A 26,364-nucleotide genomic window follows, 5' to 3' on the forward strand; every position below is an offset into this window, starting at 1 on the left:
AAAATTAGAGAGTATCGAGCGCGCCCGGAGGCTTTCAGACAGTCGTTCTTCCCGCGAACCATACGCGACTGCAACAGAAAAGGGAGGTAATGACAGTGGCACGTAAAGTACCCTCCGCCACACACCGTTGGGTGGCTTGCGGAGTATAAATGTAGATGTAGATGTAGAATCATTTTAAGACGAAAAAACGTCACATGGCTGTCCAAACGAAAACTGCAAATAAAAGTGTGAGTGATTACTACGAAAATTTAAAAACAGGAACTGAAATGAATAAGTAGTTGGCAGCACAAAAACGTAGTTTTGCTACCACAGTGCAATGCATAACCGTAGCTTTAAGTCAATGGATTTATTACAGCACTTGTACCAAAACTTTACTGTCCTGATTTCACATGTTGACACACAAAATGTAAGCAGTCATTTTAAATTTTGTTGCACCATATGTAGCTCAGAATGTTTTAAATGAACTGAAAAGTGCTCGATTCATTTCTGTAATGATTGATACATCGCATCATCTGGATGTGATGTTAATTTATCCCCTTGCCAGCTATTTTCACCCTAAAACTGGAATCATGGTGAAAGAGTTCGACTTGGTTAATTTGTCTGGGGAAACTCCAGATCAACTCCAGAATTATGTGCTGGAAATTTTAAAGAAATGTAAACTTGAGGGAAAAGTCGTTGCAGTTTTGAAGACAAGAATAACACTAATTTTGGTGGTAAAGAAAGGAAAGCACAAAACAATATATTCTGTAAATTGCAACAGAAGGCAGTGAATATTATTGTAGATGTTCACTGCCCAGCACATGTAGTCCACACTTTTTTTTTTTTTTTTTTTTTACAAACTGGCATAAATGCTTACCTATCGATTGTCAAAATCTACCAGCATTCCCACATATATACATATATAAAGGGTTGAATCTCTCAGTCACTCTCTAAGTTTACTGAAACTGAGTACAAAACTGTACTCGGGCAAAAGGCAAGAATGTTCTGGATGCTACCAACATTGGAAAGGATTATAACGCTATTTCCTGCTTTAAAATACAATTTCATTTGCCTTGATAACTGCCTTGCTATCCGTAACCCCTCTTTGAAAAATCTCTGTCTATTGTTTTTCGCGTTAGCCACCTAAAACCTTTCTACACAACAGTTAAATCTACTGAGACACCGAGCGAGGTGGCGCAGTGGTTAGCACACTGGACTCGCATTCGGAAGGACGACGGTTCAATCCCACGTCCGGCCATCCTGATTTAGGCTTTCCGTGATTTCCCTATATTACTTCAGGCAAATGCCGGGATGGTTCCTTTGAAAGGGCACGGCCGATTTCCTTCCCCATCCTTCCCTAACCCGAGCTTGTGCTCCGTCTCTAATGACCTCGTTGTCGATGGGACGTTAAACACTAATCTCCTCCTCCTCCTCTACTGAGACACTAGAAATGACAGTAGTAAAGGCGTACCAGGAAGTAAATTGTTGAGGAAATTACAGTGTATAAAGTCTGAAAAATTTCTCTCATCATTTGTTCACAAGCAGCTAAGAAAGCTGGAAGAAGAGAGTGAAATTACTGTGAAAGAATTTCAGAATTCTGCTGACATCTTCTATGACTCTTGCATATATTAATGAAAGGTTTTTATTTCTCTCGCCTTGTAAAGTATTTGATTGGGTGATCATTCTAAAGGAGCGGCTATAGAGGAAGGACATTGACGACTGTTGTGCTACTGTTGGAACTATTGTCCGAGCGGTTCTAGGCGCTTCTCTCTGGAACCGCGCGACCGCTACGGTCACAGGTTCGAATCCTGCCTCATGCATGGATGTGTGTGATGTCCTTAGGTTAGTTAGATTTAACTAGTTCCAAGTTCTAGGGGACTAATGACCTCAGATGTTAAGTCCCATAGTGCTCAGAGCCATCTGAACCATTTTTTTAGAACTATTGTACCAAATTTTTCTGTTGACGAAGACTAACTCTTCGATGAACTTTCACATGTGCAGAACTCAATAAAAAGTGTATGAGGAGACAATGTAAGTGTTAGTGCAATGTGGTGTGGAGTTTTGCTTGGAAATTCCTGAGCCAGATGTTGCTGTAAAACGTGTGTTTTCCTGAGTGAACTCTTTGTGGTCAGATGTAAGAAAAAAAAAAAAAGAGGATGAAAGATGAAACAGTGAAGGCCTTGCTCATTGTCTAGACACTTTAGTGGTGTATAACGTACTAACTTTCATGAAACAATATAATATCAAAAGGAAATGCACTTCTTGATAAAAGAGAAAAGTACTGCTACAATGCGGCAGAATAATCGTAAAAAGTTATTTGGATCATATCTGTGTGCATAATGTAAAGACAAACTATGTCCATTAAATTTTGTCAATACAGCTCTGTCCCGTTGTTTTCCCTTATTTTTCTCAGGTGTAATTCTAAAATTTGTTAAATGTCCCTTTGTTTAGTAATAAAGGAAATGGACACCTTAACATAAACAGTATACCGTGCCAGCTCCGGCAGTCAGTGATTTCAACTCCTGATGACGATGGCGGATTAGCTATCGAAAACTCGAGTGTTTTATTCGAAATGAATTGTAAACCAGGAAGATTTTATTGAATCCAATTTTGACACATTTTTTCCGAGAAATATTTGAATATGTAAGCTACATATCGGCGGTGACTGGAGTAGTTTTCTTCCAACTACTGCCCATAGTAACTCCTTCTGAATGATATAAACGAGTTCCAATGTTCTAAAATGTACTAAAATCAAATTATTTCCTAAAAACGCCATTTTGTACAACGTACTTTCGGCGAGACAAAGTCGCAACTCCTGAAATTAGTCTCCTGTGGCCGCTATCCTGTGGAGGATGACGCATTTCAGTCCTGGGTCGGCGGGTAAATCACGAAAATCCGGCGGTTAATGTCACAGAGGACAGGTCTGAGAGACTAGATCCGACGGGTGGCTCCTGATCGTTAGTGGAAAACGACGGGTCCGAGATCGACGAGCTAGATTTGTCAAAAATATCGGTGGAATTGACCTGCGGCTCTGGCCCGTCGCAGAAATCCCCTCTTGTGTGGCCAGCTATTACGAAAGCCCACAACGCGATGGCCAGGGTGTTGGAGGCAAAACTGAGAGGCTCGTTAGATCGAAACGTTCTTTACTTTCACGATGGCCCTCGTCATAATAAATCCCCTAGTAGAAATGCTGCATGTGTTTACTTTGCTCTGATACAATATTACACTTACAAAAATAGTCGATGTCAGACATCTCTAGAACCGTGAGTAATAGAGGAATATGTTTTGCATATTATGAATCGGGATGGTTCAGTCGTCTCAAAAAGAGTGGAGGATACCTAAATACCCGACAAATGACTTAGCGTGAGATGCTAGTGCCACTTTTCTGACTTGCAGAATCGCTGCGGATGTACCCGCCGATGGGGCAGCTCCTGCGGCAGTGTACCAAGCCGTACCGCGTACCCGGCAGCGACGTGGTGCTCGAGGAGGGCACCCTGGTGTTCGTGCCGGTGCTGGCGCTCCACAGGGACCACCGACTCTTCCCGGAGCCGCTGCGCTTCAACCCGGACCGCTTCGCCGGTGGCAAGCTCCAAGGGTCCCCACTGGCCACCACGTACCTGCCTTTCGGCGCAGGACCGCGCAACTGCCCGGGTGAGTGCGACGATCGGCTTGCAGCGCCGCTGCAACCACTCATTTGGATATTTTACTGCAGCTGTGATTATGGGTCAAAGGGAGCAGTAATTCTTACAAGGAGGCTACACGACATTCGGATTTTTCTAATTTTTTATACAATGTGCACTAAAATTCCTCTTACAAAGGATTGCAGAGATGACTGAGTACACAACATTTTGAAATAAACTCCCTCGCCGGCCGGTGTGGCCGAGCGGTTCTAGGCGCTTCAGTCTGGAACCGCGCGACCGCTACGGTCGAAGGTTCGAATCATGCCTCGGGCATGGATGTGTGTGATGTTCTTAGGTTAGTCTGGTTTAAATAGTTCTACGTTCTAGGGGACTGATGACGTCAGATGTTACGTCCCATAGTGCTCAGAGCCATTTGAACCATTTAAACCCCCTCACGAAACCGTACCATTTCCGTGCTGCAGCCGCTTGTAAACATATTTACTAGGTAGGTATGCCACAAGGTAGTCATCTTGGGGCCGTGCAACGAACTTTTACTCAAACAAATATTACATATAATTACAAACTACGTAGGAAAGTATATCCAACGGGAATGGAGAGTTTTTTAATCCTAGTTAAGGAACAAGAGTAGCAGGATGTTTATGGTGGCAGTAACATAGATGACAAATATAATGCTTTCCTTAACACAGCCGGCCGGAGTGGCCGCGTGGTTCTAGGCGCTACAGTCTGGAACCGCGCGACCGATACGGTCGCAGGTTCGAATCCTGCCTCGGGCATGGATGTGTGTGACGTCCTTAGGTTAGTTAGGTTTAAGTAGTTCTAAGTTCTAGGGGACTGATGACCTCAGAAGTTAAGTCCCATAGTGCTCAGAGCCATTTGGAACTTAACACATTATTTTCTCATGCCCTTAGAGAGCTGCTTTCCAGTAGAACGTTCTAAAACAGGGCATTAGCAGTAAAAGTGGGATAAGGATGCCATGTAGAAGGAAACGGGAATTATATCAAAATATTAAAAGTAGTCACATACAAGCTACAATAGCCATTTACAAACAGTACTAGAAGGTGCTTAAAAATGTTACTAAGAAGGCAAAAAGTATGTGGCACGCAAATAGAATAGCTAATACACTGGATAAAGTTAAAACCATATGGTCAGTTGTGAAGGAAATGTCTGGTCAGCAGCACGAGGTTGACAATATAAATTCATTTCGTAGTAAAAATATTTCTATTACTAATAAGTCAGATATATGTACAGTATTTAAGGGGACCACACCGTAGTTCAGGTCGAAAAAAATCGATTATCGGCTTTCATAATATTTCGATAGATTAAGGGTTTATTTAAGTACACTGAAAAGGATTTTGCTGAAAAATGTCCTGAGCATTTAAAGAGCATTTTCCTACCACGTGTGTTTATGTTCCACGCCCACTTTTCTGTCACCCACTGTCAACCCACCTACTGTCAACTCTAAGCCATATGGAGATGCCATTATTAGCAAAATAGAATGTGTAGGCCATGTTAAAAAACGTTTGGGAACAAGGCTGAGAAAACTAACTGTTGATATAAGAGGAAAAAATTAGAAGATGGAAAATTGTTGACCGGACAGGGTCGGTTAACTAAAACTGAAATAGAAAACTTGCAGGTATACTATGGGCAGGCAGTTAGGAGAAATAAAGAAAATCTGGAGGCAATGAAGAGAGACGTTTGGGCCATATTCTTCCATAAGTTCTCTAGTGATGATAAGCCATGTCATGGATTGTGTCCATCGGGAGAAAATTCGTGGTGCAAATACAATAGGGCTCAGGCAACTGGAGAATCTTATTCTCACCAGCATTCTCTTCCTGCTGCTGTTATTACAGCAATTAAACTTATTTTCAGAGACTTGGCTCATCCTGACCTTCTAAGGAAATGCCAGCATGGACAGACACACAACCCAAATAAATATTTCAACAGCTTAATTTGGAACCGCCTTCCTAAAACTGTATTTGTAGGTATGCATACAACGAAACTAGGAGTTCATGATGCTGTTATTACATTCGGTTGTGGTAATATTGGAAAGTGTTGGGTACTGAAAAAGATGGGAATTAATCCTTGTGAAAATATTATCACTGGGCTGAAAATTGCGATAAAATGAGGATAGCCGATGCAGACAGGTCTGCATCTAATATGACCAAGAAAGCAAGACAAACATCCAGGAAGATGAAAAAGAAGCTTGAAGACCTGCTAGAGGCCGAAGAAGGGCCATCATATGCAGCAGGACAGTTTTAATTAACTGTAAGTAAGAAATTTCAGAAGTTATTACTTTAAAGTCATTTCCCGAAAACTACAGTTTTCAGTACTTATGCCCCATTATATCAGAAGCTATCATAGATAAATGAATGAAATTTTCAGAGACTCTTCATAACATGAAAAGCCACCTCTGATACTACATTCATTAATATTTACCCATTAGGAAGTTCAAAAAAAATATTTTCTGCAGAAAAAACTTAATATTTTTTGTTAATAAATTTAAAAAGTATTTCTTAAAAACGATAAAATGGGTAAAGTAGATTTTTAGTACAGTTGACTCTATTAGCAACATGTAACATACATAAAAATATTAAGGTCCTGCATCAAATAGTTTTTTTCTGAAATGGGTCAAATACTTGCCTAAATTAACATTGGTTAGATAGGCAAGGTGTGGTTCCCTTAACAATCATTTTCTGAACGTTGCTGCTGAATTAAATAAAAATTTAGTTTCTACGGGGAATCTTATAACTTTCTTGGCAAATGACTTTCCGAGATTAATGTCTGAAATACTCCTCTGTGACACTGACAAGGGGGAGATTGAGTCAATAATTAAATCACTGAAGACTGAGGCCTCTCGTGGATATGATGGAGTGCCTAGCAGAATATTAAAGTACTGTGCTGTACATATTATCCCTGTACTTAGCCGTATTTGTAATTTTTCCATTACGAACGGTCAGTTTCCTGAGCAATTAAAGTACTCAGTAGTAAACCCGCATTATAAAAAGGGAGAGAGGGACATGTAGACAATTTTAGACCTATTTCTATGCCATCAGTGTCTGCTAAAGTTACTGAAAAGGCTGTGGAGGATAATTGATCATTTTATATCACATAATTTGCTTTCAAATGTACAGTTCGGCTTTAGAAGTACTTTAACAACTGAAAATGCTATATTATCTGTTCTCTGTGAGGTACTGGATGGATTAAACAAAAGGTTTCGCACGCTAGACATATTCTTTGATTTAACTAAGACGTTTGATTGTTTTGATCACAAAATATTGCTCGAGAATTTGGACCACTATGGAATACAGGGAGTAGCTCACAACTGGTTCACCTCTTACTTTAAGAACAGACAGCAAAAGGTCATTATTCACAGTTTTGAGAATGGTTATCATGTGGGGTCTGAGTGGGGTACTGTCAAATGGGGGGTGGGAGGGGAGGTGCACCAGGTATTGTTGGGGCCACTCCTGTTCCTTAGTTATATAAATGATATAATCTCTAGTAGCACAGGTAATGCTAAAATATTTCTGTTTGCTGATATTGTTTGTTCGTAGGAAAGGATGTTGTGTGTAACATTGGCTCTATTTCAAATGGTGCAGTTCATGCCATAAGTTCATGGCTTGTAGAAAACGAACTAACACTAAATCGCAGTAAGACTCAGTGTTACAGTTTCTAACATACAATTCAACAAAACTCGACGTTTTAATTTCACAGAATGGGCATATGATTAGTGAAACAGAACAGTTAAAATTTATAGGTGTTGGAATAAATAGTAAACTGTCGTGGAAAGCCCACGTTCAGGATCTTGTTCAAAGACTTAATGTTGCCATTTTTACCATTCGAGCAGCATCTGAAGTAAGTGATCGTTCGACACGAAAAGCAGTCTACTTTGCTTGTTTTCATTCGCTTATGTCATATGGTTTTATATGTTGGGGTAATTCTTCCCATTCTCAAAGGGTATTTTTGGTTCAGAAATGGGCAGTTCGGGCAATAAGTGGTGTGAGTTCGCGAACCTTTCTCGACCCCTGTACAATAGTCTGGGCATACTGACATTGGCCTCTCAATCATCATCGTTGTCTGTGGGCCTTTGTCCCACTTCAACGCGGAATTGGCCTTGTTACTATGGATTTGTCGATGTTGGTGTCAGAGGGTGGGCGGATGCCCTTCCTGTCCCCAACCTGTACCCCCTGGGATGAAATTCGTGCACCCCAGCTGTCTGTGTCAAGTGTAAGCCATTAAATAGTGCGAACGTTTCCAAAAGTCTGCGAGTCGTGTAACTGAGGCGGGACTTGGGGACCAGCCCGGTATTCACCTAGTGCGATGTGGAAAACCGCCCAAAAACCACATCGAGGCTGACTGGCACACTGGACCTCGTCGTTACTCCGCCAGGTGGATTCGATCTGGAGCCGGCGCGCCTACCCGATTCCAGGAATTTGGTCCTACGGAACTAGATGTGTAAATAAAAATAACTAAAACTTGTGACGTCATACTAGTCGGCTTGGCCGCCAAACTTCGCGAACGCTCGGCTCCGTGCAGGGCCGACGGGACATCAATATGTAACTGAGAATATGCCTAGCAAAGATCTTAATTTTTCCGTATGCTATCGACACTTGTATGCATTTAAACGTACGATAAAGGATTATTAAATTCGTCCGAAACAGATTTTGTATCAATGTGCGGGCAGGTATTCTGGATGGTTATGTGACTGTCGTACATGCTTCCAACCAAGCTCATGGGCCTAAAGTGCTTGATGGGAATCTTGTTGATGCTGTGCCATTGTACGTCCATCAAGACATTTGGCTTCACCATGACTGTGCATTCGTTCACTGTCCCAGTCATGTTCAGGAACTTCTGGACCAATGATTTAGGCACAGACAGAAAGGTCAGGGTGGTCTAATTGCGTGGTCTCCACGGTCAACTGATTTGACTCCATTGGACTCTTTACCCTGGAGTCGAATGCAGAGTTTGGTTTATGAGACTCCTGCAGAGACAGAAGAAGATCTGGTTCCACGAGTTGTGGTCGCTGTAGGACAGATTGGAGAGACACCAGGTGTGGTAGAGGTGTGTACCACATCATCATTCGTAGGTACAATACGCACATCGAACTTGGCGGTTGCCACATCGAATCTTACTTGTAGTGGATCAGAAAGCTAACCCTCATTTGAAAAAGACAAGAACGGTTTAGCTGTAAACAACGGTGTCTGTGAAAACTTATTAAGTTTCCTGTTTGTTTCTTTGTTTACGAATGAGTGGAACTGTAAAACAACTACTGGGTCAGGACTAGTAAATTGCTTATAAAAGTGGTCGCGTTACCAAGATGTTTTCAAATGGTTGTAGAACGAAAACTATACGTTTCCGGATATGGATTCCAGTTTAAAATATTATTTACTCAGTCCCCTCTACACGTCCTCGAAATCTGTAAGGGGAATTTTAGAGCACCCTGTATGTATGGTACGTGAAGTTCAGAATGAAATCTGTCACCCAAGCTGTCGACGCACTCTCAAAAATTCTGGAGAAAATCGACGTTGAAATTCTCTGAGCGACTGTAATTCGCTGAAGTTTGGTCGATTTCTCGATGGGTATTGTAGCTCTGTGGTATAATGCTAGACTGCCTTGTGGCTGACCTTGGTTTGAGTCCTGGCCATTTCAAATTTGTGAACGAAGGGGCTTGTTCTATGAGCATTTCCGTGAAGCATAAAAGAAAAGGTAGCGTTTCGAGATTGGTAAACGCTGAATGTTGGATCGAGTCTCGTTTCTGCTTTTTTTTTTTTAAATTGAATCCGGACTGCCTCCATGGCAGCCGAGAGTTCTATCATTCTGTCACGGAACCACATGCCCATCGAACAATCTACCTAACTATAGTGAAATACAGTAGCTCACAGAACTTCAAATTTGATTTCCTCGAGAATTTTAAGCACGGACTTGCTTTTTCTGACTGATATTGGAGTTGTCAACTTTACGTATTATAACATAAAAACTTACAAAACTCTTGTTGCCACGTGTTCTCCTTATTAGATTCAGGGATACAAAGGTCACATTTAAAACTTCTTCACCCTAATACAAGCAGGTATTTATACATTTGACAGGTAAATGGAAATACCGTGTGGCTAGGGCCTCCCGTCGCCTGGTGGAAGTCTTTCGAGTTGACGCCACTTCAGCGACTTGCGTGTCGATGGGGATGAAATGATGATGATAAGGACAACACAACACAAAGTCCATGAGCGGAAAAATCTCCGATCCAGCCAGGAATCGAATCCAGGCCTTTAGGTATGACATTCCGTAGCGCTGACCACTCAGTTACCAGGGGCGGACAATTAACAGCTCCTGAAATATCATTAGTTGGAATCTTCTTTGACTTACAGTATTCGATTTTGTCGATCATAATTTTTTATTGGGCAAGTTCTTTATGTAACACGTAGTTCAGTACGTGCATGATTTAGTTATTATTTAACCACTTAACTGCTAGCGAAGTATATATCCAGTGCTAACGACATATATATGCGATAGAAACTGAACGTGTCAGGAGTTATTTTGTTGGTTAGCGCACACTATAAAATACCTGTTGTAAGCGGACAATTGGTACCCAAGTCCATCAATAACAAATCCAGTAGGTACAGTTCGTGCGAGCAGGGATTGCATTTTTTTCTGTGCACTGATTGAAGACATTCTGTGTGCGGAATGCAGCAGTAGTCAGCTATCATGCTGGCATCCCATATGACCTGGTACTCCTGTTCAGTTTTTATTTTATGAAACTGTCCTTAACCACAACACCTACATTTTCTATAAAATAGCTGATGCGGGAGTCCATGAAGTGCAGCATCAAGCTCATTGAGGCATCCAGTGCTTTGAAGCTATCCGGCGTGTTTCTTACTAATTCTCTTAATCAAGGTCTTTTGAGTAGCCAAAAAACTTACTGACAACTTTTTTAAAGGATATTCAAGATGATTTTCCAACTTCATTCGTTTTGTCTTCAAATGATTCAGATTTGGTTTCCGAATGCCAGGACTGACGAAAATCTCTTTTCGTCTTAGCTTCTGACATCCGCGGTCACGTACTTGCCACATACTTAAAAGTCACACTGTATTCTGGTGGGCTTTAATAACTTATTTAATGATGCGAAGTTCTACGTAAATTGGAGGCAGAAATTGTATTTTCCAGCTTTGAATCGAGTAGTACGATTTTCCCTCCAACATCCGGCATTCTAACTGGTCAGATTCTTTGAGACCAGTGCTTGTCTTTTGAGGGACTGGCCCATTTGTATAGGAAGCAGGGAGCCTCCCTCACAACTTGAACGCAGTCGATACGGTCCCCATGAATTGTCCTGATCCCCACCCCGTACGCCGAAGTACACAAAATACGATTCTTTGACAAAGTCTGAGATTGTCTGCTGCTGCTTTTTTCACTACAACTTTGCCACAGGTGTATTAGAAATGATCTCTTGCCTCTTGAAGGCATGAAATTCAAAAAAGCAGATTTATCATTCACTGCTGAAGTTTGCGAGAAAAACGATATGTAGAACTAACACATAAACATCAACATCACACTTCACCGAGATACACTCCTGGAAATGGAAAAAAGAACACATTGACACCGGTGTGTCAGACCCACCATACTTGCTCCGGACACTGCGAGAGGGCTGTACAAGCAATGATCACACGCACGGCACAGCGGACACACCAAGAACCGCGGTGTTGGCCGTCGAATGGCGCTAGCTGCGCAGCATTTGTGCACCGCCGCCGTCAGTGTCAGCCAGTTTGCCGTGGCATACGGAGCTCCATCGCAGTCTTTAACACTGGTAGCATGCCGCGACAGCGTGGACGTGACCCGTATGTGCAGTTGACGGACTTTGAGCGAGGGCGTATAGTGGGCATGCGGGAGGCCGGGTGGACGTACCGCCGAATTGCTCAACTCGTGGGGCGTGAGGTCTCCACAGTACATCGATGTTGTCGCCAGTGGTCGGCGGAAGGTGCACGTGCCCGTCGACCTGGGACCGGACCGCAGCGACGCACGGATGCACGCCAAGACCGTAGGATCCTACGCAGTGCCGTAGGTTACCGCACCGCCACTTCCCAGCAAATTAGGGACACTGTTGCTCCTGGGGTAACGGCGAGGACCATTCGCAACCGACTCCATGAAGCTGGGTTACGGTCCCGCACACCGTTAGGCCGTCTTCCGCTCACGCCCCAACATCGTGCAGCCCGCCTCCAGTGGTGTCGCGACAGGCGTGAATGGAGCGACGAATGGAGACGTGTCGTCTTCAGCGATGAGAGTCGCTTCTGCCTTGGTGCCAATGATGGTCGTATGCGTGTTTGGCGCCGTGCAGGTGAGCGCCACAATCAGGACTGCATACGACCGAGGCACACAGGGCCAACACCCGGCATCATGGTGTGGGGAGCGATCTCCTACACTGGCCGTACACCACTGGTGATCGTCGAGGGGACACTGAATAGTGCACGGTACATCCAAACCGTCATCGAACCCATCGTTCTACCATTCCTAGACCGGCAAGGGAACTTGCTGTTCCAACAGGACAATGCACGTCCGCATGTATCCCGTGCCACCCAACGTGCTCTAGAAGGTGTAAGTCAACTACCCTGGCCAGCAAGATCTCCGGATCTGTCCCCCATTGAGCATGTTTGGGACTGGATGAAGCGTCGTCTCACGCGGTCTGCACGTCCAGCACGAACGCTGGTCCAACTGAGGCGCCAGGTGGAAATGGCATGGCAAGCCGTTCCACAGGACTACATCCAGCATCTCTACGATCGTCTCCATGGGAGAATAGCAGCCTGCATTGCTGCGAAAGGTGGATATACACTGTACTAGTGCCGACATTGTGCATGCTCTGTTGCCTGTGTCTATGTGCCTGTGGTTCTGTCAGTGTGATCATGTGATGTATCTGACCCCAGGAATGTGTCAATAAAGTTTCCCCTTCCTGGGACAATGAATTCACGGTGTTCTTATTTCAATTTCCAGGAGTGTATGTAGGTACATGTATTATTGACTATAAAGCCATACATCTTTTTGTTGCAGGTTACATACTAAACTTTCAGAAAACGCCACCTGTGACGGAACAACTCCTAAGCGCTTATGCTTAGGAACAACTTCAATTGCAAAGAACACACAGAAAATGGTGTGTGGAAGGCGAACCAAAGACTGCTTATTTTGACAAAACATTTAGACAATGCGACAGTTCTACTAAAGAGACTGCCTACACTACCCTTCACCGTCTTCTTTTAGAGTAATGCTGCGCGTCATGGGATCCTTAACAAATAGGATTAACGGGGTACTTCGAGAAAATTCAAAGAAAGACAGCACGTCTTGTATTATCGAGAAATAGGAGAGTGTCGCGGACATGATTTGGGGAGAACATCATTGAAACAAAGGCGTTTCTCGTTGAGGCAGGATCTTCTCACGAAATTCTAATCACCAACTTTCTCCTTAGAATGTGAAAATTGACGCCAACCTACAAAGCATCAAAATAAAATAAGGGAGGTGAGAGCTCGCACGGAAATACAAAGTTGTTCGCTTTTTTTTCAGCGCGCTGTTCGAGAGTGGAATAATAGAGAATTATTGTGAAGTTGGTTCTATGAACCCTCCAAATGGCTCTGAGCACTATGGGACTTAACATCTATGGTCATCAGTCCCCTAGAACTTAGAACTACTTAAACCTAACTAACCTAAGGACAGCACACAACACCCAGCCATCACGAGGCAGAGAAAATCCCTGACCCCGCCGGGAATCGAACCCGGGAACCCGGGCGTGGGAAGCGAGAACGCTACCGCACGACCACGAGATGCGGGCTATGAACCCTCCGCCAGGCACTTAAATATGATTTGCAGAGTATCCATGTAGATTTAGACTTAGATGCTTTCGTGGAGTAAACTGTCGCTACTTATTGTTGTTATGCAGAAGTGACAATTTTAATAAACATTATCTCTCTTTGTTCACTACTTGTAATGTTATCTGCTAGAATTCTTGACTGATTTGTAAGAAGTGAACTCTGGCAGTGGACTACGCTTCTTACACTAACAAGGAGCGGATCTTAGTCAATAAGTCACTTCCTATAATAACAACCCTACCACAACAAAGGTCAAAAATTAATTATGATTTGTAGTGTTGCTCACGCTGCTAAATATTGCATTTTCGGGCAACAACAGAGTTATATTATGTGGCAGGTGTCATTAGAGAACAGTTAATAAAGTCATTTAATGAAATAATGGATAACTAGGCACTCATCTTTTCGTGCTTCCCACGCTGGTCTCGTTGTGAACTCATGGCTCAATCGTCGAAAATCTAGGTAGTGATGATTCCAAGCTCGGATGCAAAGAGGCCTAGGTGTTAATCTGCGATATTCAAAAGTTTTATAGATGTGTTTCACAAACCATTCTTGAAGATTAAATCTTTGAAAGTTAGCACAATGGTGATGTAAAAAAGTAATCAGCACTCCTAATTTAAGTTACACTTCTTTTTTATTACTTTTGTTGCAATATCACGTAACTCACAAAACATCACTGCACAATATAAAACATACTTGAAAATATCTTCCTCACTGTTAAAGTTCACATTTTATAAACTGACTACAATTTGCGTCTTTTCAACATGACGTCCAAGACTTGACTCTCTAATAACCGCTTACGCCCCCAAAAATCAGAGTTACAAATACGTCAAAGATCATAGTGACAAAAGAGAGAATTCACATAAGAATAATAACATTGCAATATAAACATATCGATGTATCAAAGTACCTCTACATTATTGAAATCAAATCTGAAGCCGGTCGGAGTGGCCGTGCGGTTCTAGGCGCTACAGTCTGGAACCGAGCGACCGCTACAGTCGCAGATTCGAATCCTGCCTCGGGCATGGATGTGTGTGATGTCCTTAGGTTGGTTAGGTTTAATTAGTTCTAAGTTGTAGGTGACTGATGACCTCAGAAGTTAAGTCGCATAGTGCTCAGAGCCATTTGAACCATTTTTATTTTTTTTTCAAATCTGAATGTTGCCTCAGAAATACACTACTGGAAATGGAAAAAAGAACACATTGACACCGGTGTGTCAGACCCACCATACTTGCTCCGGACACTGCGAGAGGGCTGTACAAGCAATGATCACACGCACGGCACAGCGGACACACCAGGAACCGCGGTGTTGGCCGTCGAATGGCGCTAGCTGCGCAGCGTTTGTGCACCGCCGCCGTCAGTGTCAGCCAGTTTGCCGTGGCATACGGAGCTCCATCGCAGTCTTTAACACTGGTAGCATGCCGCGACAGCGTGGACGTGACCCGTATGTGCAGTTGACGGACTTTGAGCGAGGGCGTATAGTGGGCATGCGGGAGGCCGGGTGGACGTACCGCCGAATTGCTCAACACGTGGGGCGTGAGGTCTCCACAGTACATCGATGTTGTCGCCAGTGGTCGGCGGAAGGTGCACGTGCCCGTCGACCTGGGACCGGACCGCAGCGACGCACGGATGCACGCCAAGACCGTAGGATCCTACGCAGTGCCGTAGGGGACCGCACCGCCACTTCCCAGCAAATTAGGGACACTGTTGCTCCTGGGGTATCGGCGAGGACCATTCGCAACCGTCTCCATGAAGCTGGGCTACGGTCCCGCACACCGTTAGGCCGTCTTCCGCTCACGCCCCAACATCGTGCAGCCCGCCTCCAGTGGTGTCGCGACAGGCGTGAATGGAGGGACGAATGGAGACGTGTCGTCTTCAGCGATGAGAGTCGCTTCTGCCTTGGTGCCAACGATGGTCGTATGCGTGTTTGGCGCCGTGCAGGTGAGCGCCACAATCAGGACTGCATACGACCGAGGCACACAGGGCCAACACCCGGCATCATGGTGTGGGGAGCGATCTCCTACACTGGCCGTACACCACTGGTGATCGTCGAGGGGACACTGAATAGTGCACGGTACATCCAAACCGTCATCGAACCCATCGTTCTACCATTCCTAGACCGGCAAGGGAACTTGCTGTTCCAACAGGACAATGCACGTCCGCATGTATCCCGTGCCACCCAACGTGCTCTAGAAGGTGTAAGTCAACTACCCTGGCCAGCAAGATCTCCGGATCTGTCCCCCATTGAGCATGTTTGGGACTGGATGAAGCGTCGTCTCACGCGGTCTGCACGTCCAGCACGAACGCTGGTCCAACTGAGGCGCCAGGTGGAAATGGCGTGGCAAGCCGTTCCACAGGACTACATCCAGCATCTCTACGATCGTCTCCATGGGAGAATAGCAGCCTGCATTGCTGCGAAAGGTGGATATACACTGTACTAGTGCCGATATTGTGCATGCTCTGCTGCCTGTGTCTATGTGCCTCTGGTTCTGTCAGTGTGATCATGTGATGTATCTGACCCCAGGAATGTGTCAATAAAGTTTCCCCTTCCTGGGACAATGAATTCACGGTGTTCTTATTTCAATTTCCAGGAGTGTATGTTAACTACTTTACGGAAACACAGTAGATTACTGCTGCTATCTAGAGGTTGAGGTGAGGTACTGTAATGGTTACGTAATTCAAGTACCATTACACTATACTGTTTTACACTGAGTGGAATTAGAGCAGCAATCGCCTTTAAACAGTGGTTGATCACCCCTACGCGTTACCAGTATAAGCTTCTCACAAGGAGTATCACCAATAATTTAAGTAGCAGACTATACGTCAACTCTTACCGTGTAACCTATGTACTAACAGTTCCTACACTCGACGAAATTATAAATACGTGGTAATGCACTGATTATTTGTCTAGGGTTACTCCGTTTCAGCTCAAGATAGTTTTACTTATTAATTTATGAAAACCGTACAATCATTTACGCGCACGCATCTGAATCGGCAGTGATCAGAGAAACGCTTTGTTTCTACGTGTAAAATAGTAAGTTTCGAATTGATTCGAATATTACAGTTAAACCCAGCACATCAATGTATATACTGCTTTTTATGTCCTTACAAACACAACATACGCTCTCATAACAATCACTAATTAAAATAAAAACTTCCTGGCAGATTAAAATTGTGTGCCGGACCTAGACTTGAAATAATTAGATTCTCCGCATACACTGAACGCGGCTAAGTGCACCACACCGTTGCTATTAACACAAGATGCAACTTACAGTATTATCTAGAAAATAAGAATTTCAAAAAAGTTCTTGGTCATGCGATATCTTGTAAATAAATAAGCCTTTTAAAATAACTGGGATCAGAAAATGCGTCTACTTGTGCCGTTGATCCATTTGTATCATCGTTTCTGCATTAAAATGACACACGCTCAGCATACCTCTTAACTGATCATAGGGCTACCAATCTATTTTTCTTACCATCTTTGTTATTATTGGTTATCAAGTAAAAATTTACTTACAATACTTGTTTATTAAAGAAATCTAATTTTCATAAATTCTATCTGCCTTCAGTTTAGTATCCAGAGATGCGACTAGTTGTTAATCTGGAATATAATATTGCCTCACTATAAAGTATATGGTTTGTTCACGTAATAAAATCAATGGCGTTGTTATTCGTCTATTTATTTATACTTTAAATAAAAAAATCCGGAATTATTTTCTTAATATTTCCTGCCGTTGAGGTAAACTAATTGCTTTGAAAGTTTCTAGACTTTAGTCCTGATAATATTCTCTTACACCTGAAGTTAAACTACTATATTTGAACTTTAATTACTTCACACACTTAAATATCATCATCTCTGCCTGGGAATATCCAGTGCTATCTCCGTTAATGAATTTTACTTCCAGTTAAATATTTCCCTTACTTACTCTAGGGAGGAGAGTCTTTTACTGTTCTTTTTGTTATGGGGAGTATTTCAGTTACCTTTTAACACAACTTTGCTTTATTTGACTTTTACTTACAGAAGCAGTCGGCGTAATGAACGAGTGCCTGCAAGTTGAAATCCACGACAAAGCGATTCAACATTTAAAATAATTACATGTAATCAAAAACCCCATTTGCCACCACCACTTTATGCCATACCATTCAAACAACTGGATCAAAATAAAGACTCTTCAGGTGTCGGCTGATCTCGATCCACTGTCTTTCCGTCTTTAAAGATCACTCACCACACAAAAAAATGTGAGTAATGGTAAAGCCTTGACGTATACAAGTAAACTAAACCTGTAGAAATTTGTAGAAGAGTTGCACTTCTGTCACGTTGAACTATTCTCTTCAGTCGTCGTTGGTCCCGTTCTTGCAGGATCTTTTTCCGACCGCAGCGATGTCGGAGATTTGATGTTTTACCGCATCCCTCCTATTCACGGTACACTTATGAAATGATCGTACGGGAAAATCCCCATTTCATCGCTACCTTGGAGATTCTGTGTCCCATCGCTCGTCCACCGACTATAACACCACGTTCAAACTCACCTAAATCTTGATAACCTGCCATTGTAGCAGCAGTAACCGATCTAACAACTGCTCCAGACACTTGTCTTATATAGGCGTTGTCGACCGCAGTGCCGTATTCTGCCTGATTACATATCCCTGTATTTGAAGACGCATGCCAATATCAGTTTATTTGGTGCTTCAGTGTACTTCCTTTTGACCCGTCACAGTGTGTTGTGATGTGTCTTGTATAAAGGGTGGTCCATCGATACTGACCAGGCCACATATTTCACGAAATAAGCATCAAACAAAAAAACTACAAAGAACGAAACTTGTCTAGCTTGAAGGGGGAAACCAGATGGCGCTATGGTTGGCCCGCTAGATGGCGCTGCCATATGTCAAATGGATATCAACTGCGTTTTTTTAAATAGGAACCCCAATTTTTGTTACACATTTGTGTAGTACGTAAAGAAATATGAATGTTTTAGTTGGACCACTTTTTTCGCTTTGTGATAGATGGCGCTGCAATAGTCACAAACATATAAGTATGTGGTATCACGTAACATTCTGCCAGTGCGGACGGTATTTGCTTCGTCATGCATTACCCGTGTTGAAATGGGCCGTTTACCAATTGCGGAAAAGGTCGATATAGTGTTTATGTGTGGCTATTGTGATCAAAATTCCCAACGGGCGTGTGCTATGTATCCTGCTCGGTATCCTGGACGACAGCATCCAAGTGTCCGGTACGTTCGCTGGATAGTTACGTTATTTAAGGAAACAGGAAGTGTTCAGTCACATGTGAAACGTCAACCACGACCTGCAACAAATGTTGAAGCCCAAGTAGGTGTTTTAGCTGCTGTCGCGGCTAATCCGCGCATCAGTAGCAGACAAACTGCGCGACAATCGGGAATCTCAAAAACGTCGGTGTTGAGAATGCTACATCAACATCGATTGCACCCGTACCATATTTCTATGCACCAGAAATTGCGTGGCGACGACTTTGAATGTCGTGTACAGTTCTGCCACTGGGCACAAGGGAAATTACGGGAGGAAGACAGATTTTTTGCACGCATTCTATTTAGTGACGAAGCGTCATTCACCAACAGCGGTAACGTAAACCGGCATAATATGCACTGTTGGGCAACGGAAAATCCACGATGGCTGCGACAAGTCGAACATCAGCGACCTTGGCGGGTTAATGTATGGTGCGGCATTATGGGAGGAAGGATAATTGGCCCCATTTTAGCGATGGCAATCTAAATGGTGCAATGTATGCTGATTTCCTACGTAATGTTCTACCGATGTTACTACAAGATGTTTCACTGCATGACAGAATGGCGATGTACTTCCAACATGATGGATGTCCGGCACATAGCTCGCGTGCGGTTGAAGCGGTATTGAATAGCATATTTCATGACAGGTGGATTGGTCGTCAAAGCACCATGCCATGGCCCCCACGTTTACAGGATCTGACGTCCCCGGATTTCTTTCTGTGGGGAAAGTTGAAGGGTATTTGCTATCGTGATCCACCGACAACGCCTGACAACATGCGTCAGCGCATTGTCAATGCATGTGCGAACATTACGGAAGACGAACTACTCGCTGTTGAGAGGAATGTCGTTACACATATTGCCAAATGCGTTGAGGTTGACGGACATCATTTTGAGCATTTATTGTATTAATGTGATATCTACAGGTAATCACTTTGTAGCAGCATGCGTTGTCAGAAATGATAAGTTCACAAAGATACAAGTATCTCATCGGAACAACCGACGTAAAATGTTCAAACGTATCTACGTTCAGTATTTTAATTAAAAAAACCTACCTGTTACCAACTGTTCGTCTAAAATTATGAGCCATATGTTTGTGTCTATTACAGCGCCATCTATCACAAAGCGAGAAAAGTGGTCCAACTAAAACATTCACATCTCTTTACGTACTACAGGAATATGTAATAAAAAATGGGGGTTCCTATTTAAAAAAATGCAGTTGATGTCCGTTTGACCTATGGCAGCGCCATGCAGCAGACCAACCATAGCGCCATCTGGTTTCCCTCTTCAAGCTAGACAAGTTTCGTTCTTTGTAGTTTTTTCGTTTGACGCTTATTTCGTGAGATATTTGGCCCGGTCACGATCAATGGACCACCCTGTATATTAGAAGAGTGGACCCAATTTCGACCCCTGTGGTACGCCTGCAGTGATTATTCCTCATCCTCTTCCATTGTGCTGAGTTTCCTAATACCTGTCCTTCCAGGACAAAGCTGTTCATTGTGGAGAAATGGGGGGAACATCTGACGCAGCTGTGTTTGTCCACACTGCTTCAGCTGACTGGCACTGGTCACATGTTGCAGGCGACACGCTGGCGCTGGTGCAGATGAAGGCCGGCCTGGCGGCGCTGCTGTCGCGCTACGAGCTGCGCCAGTGTCCGCGCTCCTCGGGCAGCCCGGCCGCTCTGGAGCAGCACGGCTTCTTCTGCACGCCAGCTGGCGGGCTGTGGATCCGCGTCTCGCCGAGGCCCTGGCTACCTGTCCTCTAGGAGGAACGAGCGTTCATCAACACCTGGGACATTTGTGGAGCAAACCAATTTTTTCCTTACACCCATGGCAAGGCTGAGCATCTATGATATACGTAAACCGAAGTTACGTATTCCCTAAACACAGAAATGTGCCAGCCAATGAAAGAGCGTCCCCTTGAGATTCTTCCTCAACACATCTGCTAGCGGACTGTGGACCAGCGCTGTGTCCATCGCCTTCTAATCTTTCCTATAGAACCAGACGTGCACTTATAGGACAAGAGGCCGCTCTCCGAACGCCAATGAACAGATGACGCGCCTCAAAATAAATGACTTATTTAGAGCGGCCGTGCCAAGGATAACATCTATGGCATACGCAGACCAAGGTTACGTTTCCCTAAAGTAAAAAAAATGATAGCCATTGGCAAGTCTTTCAGCTCAGCTGATAGCGGGTTGTCGATAATTGCTATGTTCAGACCCTTCTGACCTCTCCTCTAGAATCAGATGTGCACCTCCAGACCAAGTGGCTAGTCTCTGGAGGAGACACCCCTAGAGCAAGTGGCTTCTCTGGCAATCCTTGTTAACGCAGAGCACGTGTGGCATACGTAGACCGAGGCTACGTGTTACCTAAAGACAGAAAAGTGACAGTCAATGGAACAGCATACCCTACAGGAAGTCTCTGCCTCAGCGCAGCTGATAGGAACTTGATTGTGGCAACACTTCGAAGCGTGTGAAGAGTTTTCAAAAACTAGAAGTTATCACAGAATGATACGGCATGGCACTGAATGGTCAAGGACCACAGTAACGCAGGAATATAACTTCCGAAATTGTTGATAAAACTTCGTAACTGAACTTGAATAATCATTTAAATGTGTTGTTGTTGTGGTCTTCAGTCCAGAGACTGGTTTCATGCAGCTCTCCATGCTACTCTATTCTGTGCAAGCTTCTTCATCTCCCGGTATCTACTGCAACCTACATCCTTCTGAATCTGTTTAGTGTATTCATCTCTTGGTCTTCCTCTACGATTTTTACCCTCCACGCTGTTCACCAATACGAAATTAATGATCCCTCGTTGCCTCAGAACGTGTCCTACCAACCGATCCCTTCTTCTAGTCAAGTTGTGCCACAAATTTCTCTTCTCTCCAATTCTATTCAGTACCTCCTCATATTTGGTCTACCCACCTAATCTTCAGCATTATTCTGTAGCACCACATTTCGAAAGCTTCTATTCTCTTCTTGTCTAAACTATTTACCGTCCACGTTTCACTTCCATACATGGCTACATTCCATACAAATACTTTCAGAAACGACTTCCTGACACTTACATCTATACTCGATGTTGACAAATTTCTCTTCTTCAGAAACGCTTTCCTTGCCATTGCCAGTCTACATTTTATATCCGACCATCATCAGTTATTTTGCTCCCCAAATAGCAAAATTCATTTACTACTTTAAGCATCTCACTTCCCGCAGCATCACCCGACTTAATTCGACTACATTCCATTATTCTCGTTTTGCTTTTGTTGATGTTCAGCTTATATCCTCCTTTCAAGACACTGTCCATTCCGTTCAGCTGCTCTTCCAGGTCCTTTGCTGTCTCTGACAGAATTACTATGTCATCGGCGAACCTCAAAGTTTTTATCTCTTCTCCATGGATGTTAATTCCTACTCCGAATTTTTACTTTGTTTCCTTTACTGCTTGCTCAGTATACAGATTGAATAACATCGTGGATAGGCTACAACCCTGTCTCACTCCCTTCCCAACCACTGCTTCCCTTTCATGCTCCTCGACGATCACTGACGTATAAGATGGTAAATCAAAAAATACGTTTACCGCCATTAAAAACAGTAGAGTACAACTTGCTCCTAAAAGCACTAAAATATTTGGTTCAAGGAAATTAGATATTTCACTCTGAGGAAACTTGTAAATCTTGGAGAAATCTAGTAGCGACCCTCAGTAATTCGGCGGTGCTGTCATTGCAGCCCAGAGGTAAAGTGGCGAGATTCTTGATCAATTACAGAACTAGGTATTAACTGTAAATCCAGCAACCGAGCAAGAGCAAGATGATAAAAAAGGCGAGGATGACAAATAAACGAACAAATCAGTTAAACCACGTCCCCCTAACCTAAAGTTATAAATGTGCATTGCAAATGCCAGAAATGACTACTACTGACATACACACCAAGTGCATGAGACTGAGTTGTCCGAGCATAACAAATGTGGGATGCTTCATATATATATATATATAAACTGGAAAGGTATTCAGCCCTGTGTAAGACACCATTTTATAGTTTTGTTTTACACAGACCTGTTTCATCGCTTCTTTATGTGCTGTCTTCAGTTGTTTTTTCGTTTATTTTCTTTCTCACATGACGTTATTAACTTGTACCGGATGGCAGATTTTTTTCGGATCTTCGGTCTTATGGCTGGTTTGATGGCTGGCCATGAATTCCTCTGCCGTGGCGACATTTTCATTTCAAAATAACACTTGCAACCTACGCCCTGAATTATTTGCTGGCTGTATTCCAATCTCTGTCTTCCTCTACAGTTTTTACTCTCTAGAGCTGCCTCTAGTACCATGTAAGTTAATCCGTGATGTCTTAACTGATGTCCTATCTCCCTAGCCCTTCTTCTTTTCAGTGTTTTCCGTTTATTCCTTCCCTCGCCGATCCTGTGGAGAACCTCCTCACTCCGTACCTTATCAGTCCATTAATTTTCAACGTTCTTCTGTAGCACGATATCTCAAACGCTTCGATTCTCTTCTGCTCCGGTTTCTCCACAGTCCATGTTTCACTACCATACAGTGCTGTGCTCCAAACGTACATTCTCAGCAATTTATTCCTCACATTATGGTATATGTTTGATACCAGTAGACTTCTTTTGGATAAGAATGCCCTATTCGCCAGTACTAGTTTGCTTTTTATGTTCTCCTTGCTCCGTCCGACATGGGTTATTTTGCTGGCTAGCTAGGTAGCAGAATTCCTTAACATTGTCTACTTTGGGATCCCCAATTCTGGTGTTAAGTGTGTCCTTGTTCTTATTTCTACTACTTCTCATTACTTTTGTCTTTCCTCGATTAAGTCTCAATCCATATTCTGTACTCACTAGGCTGTTCATTCCATTCAGTTGTTCCTGTAATTCTTCTTCACTTCCACTGAGGACTCCAATGTAATCAGCTAATCTTATCATTAATATATATTCACCCCGAATCTTAATCCCATCTTGGAAACTTCCTTTTATTTTTGTCATAGCTTTTTCGATGTATAGACAGAACAGTAGCAGCGAAAGACTAGGTCCCTGTCTTACACCCTTTTTAATCCGAACACTTCGTTCTTCGTCTTCCTGTCTTATTATTCCCTCTTGGTCCATGTACATAGTATATATTACCCATCTTTCCCCGTAGCTTACCGCTATTTTTCTCAGAATTTAGAACATTTTGCACCATTTTACATTGTCGAACTTTTTTTCCAGGTCGATAAATCCCATGAACGTGTCTTGACTTTTCTCCAGTCATTATCAGCCGCAACGTCAGAATTGCCTCTCTAATGCTTTTACCTTTCACAAAGCTAAACTGATGTTGTTGTGGTCTTTAGTCCTGAGACTGGTTTAATGCAGCTCTCCATGACTAAGCTGATATACAGAAGAAAAGAAAATTGAGGATCAGATAACGATCACTTTGATCAACATCTTACTGATTCTCAATTTTCTTTACCACTCTTCTCTATATTACTCTTGTCAGCAACTTGGATGCATGACCTATTAAGCTCATTGTGGGATAATTCTCGCACTTGTCGGCTCTTGCTGTTTTCGGAACTGTGTGGATGATGTCTTTCCGAATGTCTGATGGTACATCGCCAGTCTCATGCAGTCTACACACCAACGTGAATAGTCGTTTTGTTGCCACTTTCCCCAATGATTTTAGAAATTCTGATGGAATGTTATCTATCCCTTCTGCCTTATTTGATCTTAAATCGTCCAAAGTTCTTTCACGTTCCTATTTTTGAACTTCCTTTTTTCGTTGATCACCTGAATTATTACTCCAGTTGCTCATGGTTTCTTTCCACTTACCTTCCTTGTACCTATCTTTGCCTTTAGAACTTCTGTGATTGCTCTTTTTAGAGATCATTTCTTTTCAAGTGAACTGCCTACTGAGCTATTCATTATCGCAGTATCTACAGCCTCAGAGAACTTCAAGCGTATCTTTTCATTCCTTTGTATCTCAGTATCCCATTTCTTTGTACATTGATTCTTCCTGACTATTCTCTTAAACTTCAGCCTACTCTTCATCATCACCAAATTGTCGTGTGACTAGGGCCTCCCCGCTGTGGCCGTGCGGTTCTAGGCGCTTCAGTCTGGAACCGCGTGACCGCTACGGTCGCAGGTTCGAGTCCTGCCTCGGGCATGGATGTGTGTGATGTTCTTAGGTTAGTTAGGTTTAAGTAGTTCTAAGTTCTAGGGGACTGATTACCATAGATGTTAAGTCCCATAGTGCTCAGAGCCATTTGAACCATTTTTGAACTAGGGCCTCCCGCCGGGTAGACCAGTCGCCGGGTGCAAGTCTTTCGATTTGACGCCACTTCGGCGTCTTGGGCGCCTATGGAGATGAAATTATGATGATTAGGACAACACCCAGTCCCTGAGCGAAGAAATCTCCGACCCAGCTGGGAATCAAACCCGGGCCCTTAGGATTGACGTTCTGTCGCGCTGACCACTCAGCTACCGGGGGCAGACACCAAATCGTAATCTCAGTCTGTATTTGATTCTGGATATGCCTTACTATCCAACATCTGATTTTGGAATATCTGCCTGACCATGATGCAATCTAACTGAAATCATCCAATAAGTATACCTCCTTTTGTGTGATTCTTGAACAGAGTATTCGCTATTACTAACTGGTATTTAATGCAGAACTCAATTAGTCTTTCTCCTCTCTCATTTCTGCAACGAAGCCCAACTTCTCCCATAACCCTTTCTTCTTCTGCCTCCCCTACAACCGCATCCCAATACCCCCACGACCATTATATTGTCCTCTCTCTTTACGTACTGCATCACCTGTTCAGTATCCTCATACTCTTTCTCTGTCTTCTCATCCTCTGGTAGCGACGTTAGCGTGTCTGACTGAAGTACTGCGGTCGGTGTTGGTCTGCTGACGATTCTGGTGAGAACAACGGTATCACTGAACAGTTCGCAGTAACTTACTCTATTCCGTACCTTCCTGCTCATAACGAACCCTGCTCCCGTTATACTATTTTCTGCTTCTGTTGATATTACTTTACACTCTGACCAGAAAACCTTGTCTTCTTTCTGTTTCACTTCTCCAACCCCATTATGTCTAGACTGAATCCTAGCATTTTCCTTTTCACATTTTCTAGCTTCTCAATCAGGGTCATACTTCTGACATCCCACACCCATTCATTCTACAGCTTACCATGGTTTTCTGATGTTGTGGTGTTGTTTCACAAGGTTGTGTCGTGTTAAAGTTGCTGTTTTCTTGCTGCTGCATGCGCATTTTTATATTCTTTTTTTTTTTATTTGTCAGTCAAGCACAAAGTTTCTGAGACCAAAAGATGAGAATTTTGTAATCCTTTCATAATACCTAATTTATATTTCTTTTTGATGTTATACTTTAGAATATTTCTCAACATTTTGTATACCAACAAATGACAGCAATAAGACAACACTCAACGATATAGTTCACTTGACTACGTCAAAGATATTTCTACGCGTCAGTTTGTCTCTTTAGCAATCTGATGTATATGACACATAGCTTGCAACAATATGTAAGCATCTGAAAAACGTTACTTACTTCTGTGGAGCTAAATACTGCGTTAAAGGTTGTTTGCTTCAATTTACTGCGATAATTTAGCTTCGGTCGCTACAAAACACGCACTCTAAGTTTTGTGCAACGTGT

The 26,364-nt window shown here is 43.2% G+C and overlaps 1 protein-coding gene across 1 annotated transcript in view; it reads left to right on the forward strand.

Moving 5' to 3' along the window:
* The window catches only part of LOC126458321 (probable cytochrome P450 6a13), a 103,121-nt gene extending 81,508 nt beyond the window's left edge, over nt 1–21,613 (forward strand). The window contains exons 5-6 of the mRNA XM_050095275.1: nt 3,376–3,630; nt 20,292–21,613. Coding sequence (XP_049951232.1) covers nt 3,376–3,630; nt 20,292–20,476 — 440 coding nt within the window. The 3' untranslated portion in view covers nt 20,477–21,613. The remainder of the gene's footprint in view (nt 1–3,375; nt 3,631–20,291) is intronic.
* The last annotated feature ends 4,751 nt before the right edge of the window (nt 21,614–26,364 follow it).

The sequence above is a fragment of the Schistocerca serialis genome, chromosome 2, assembly GCF_023864345.2.
Source record: "Schistocerca serialis cubense isolate TAMUIC-IGC-003099 chromosome 2, iqSchSeri2.2, whole genome shotgun sequence".
NCBI lineage: Eukaryota > Metazoa > Arthropoda > Insecta > Orthoptera > Acrididae > Schistocerca > Schistocerca serialis.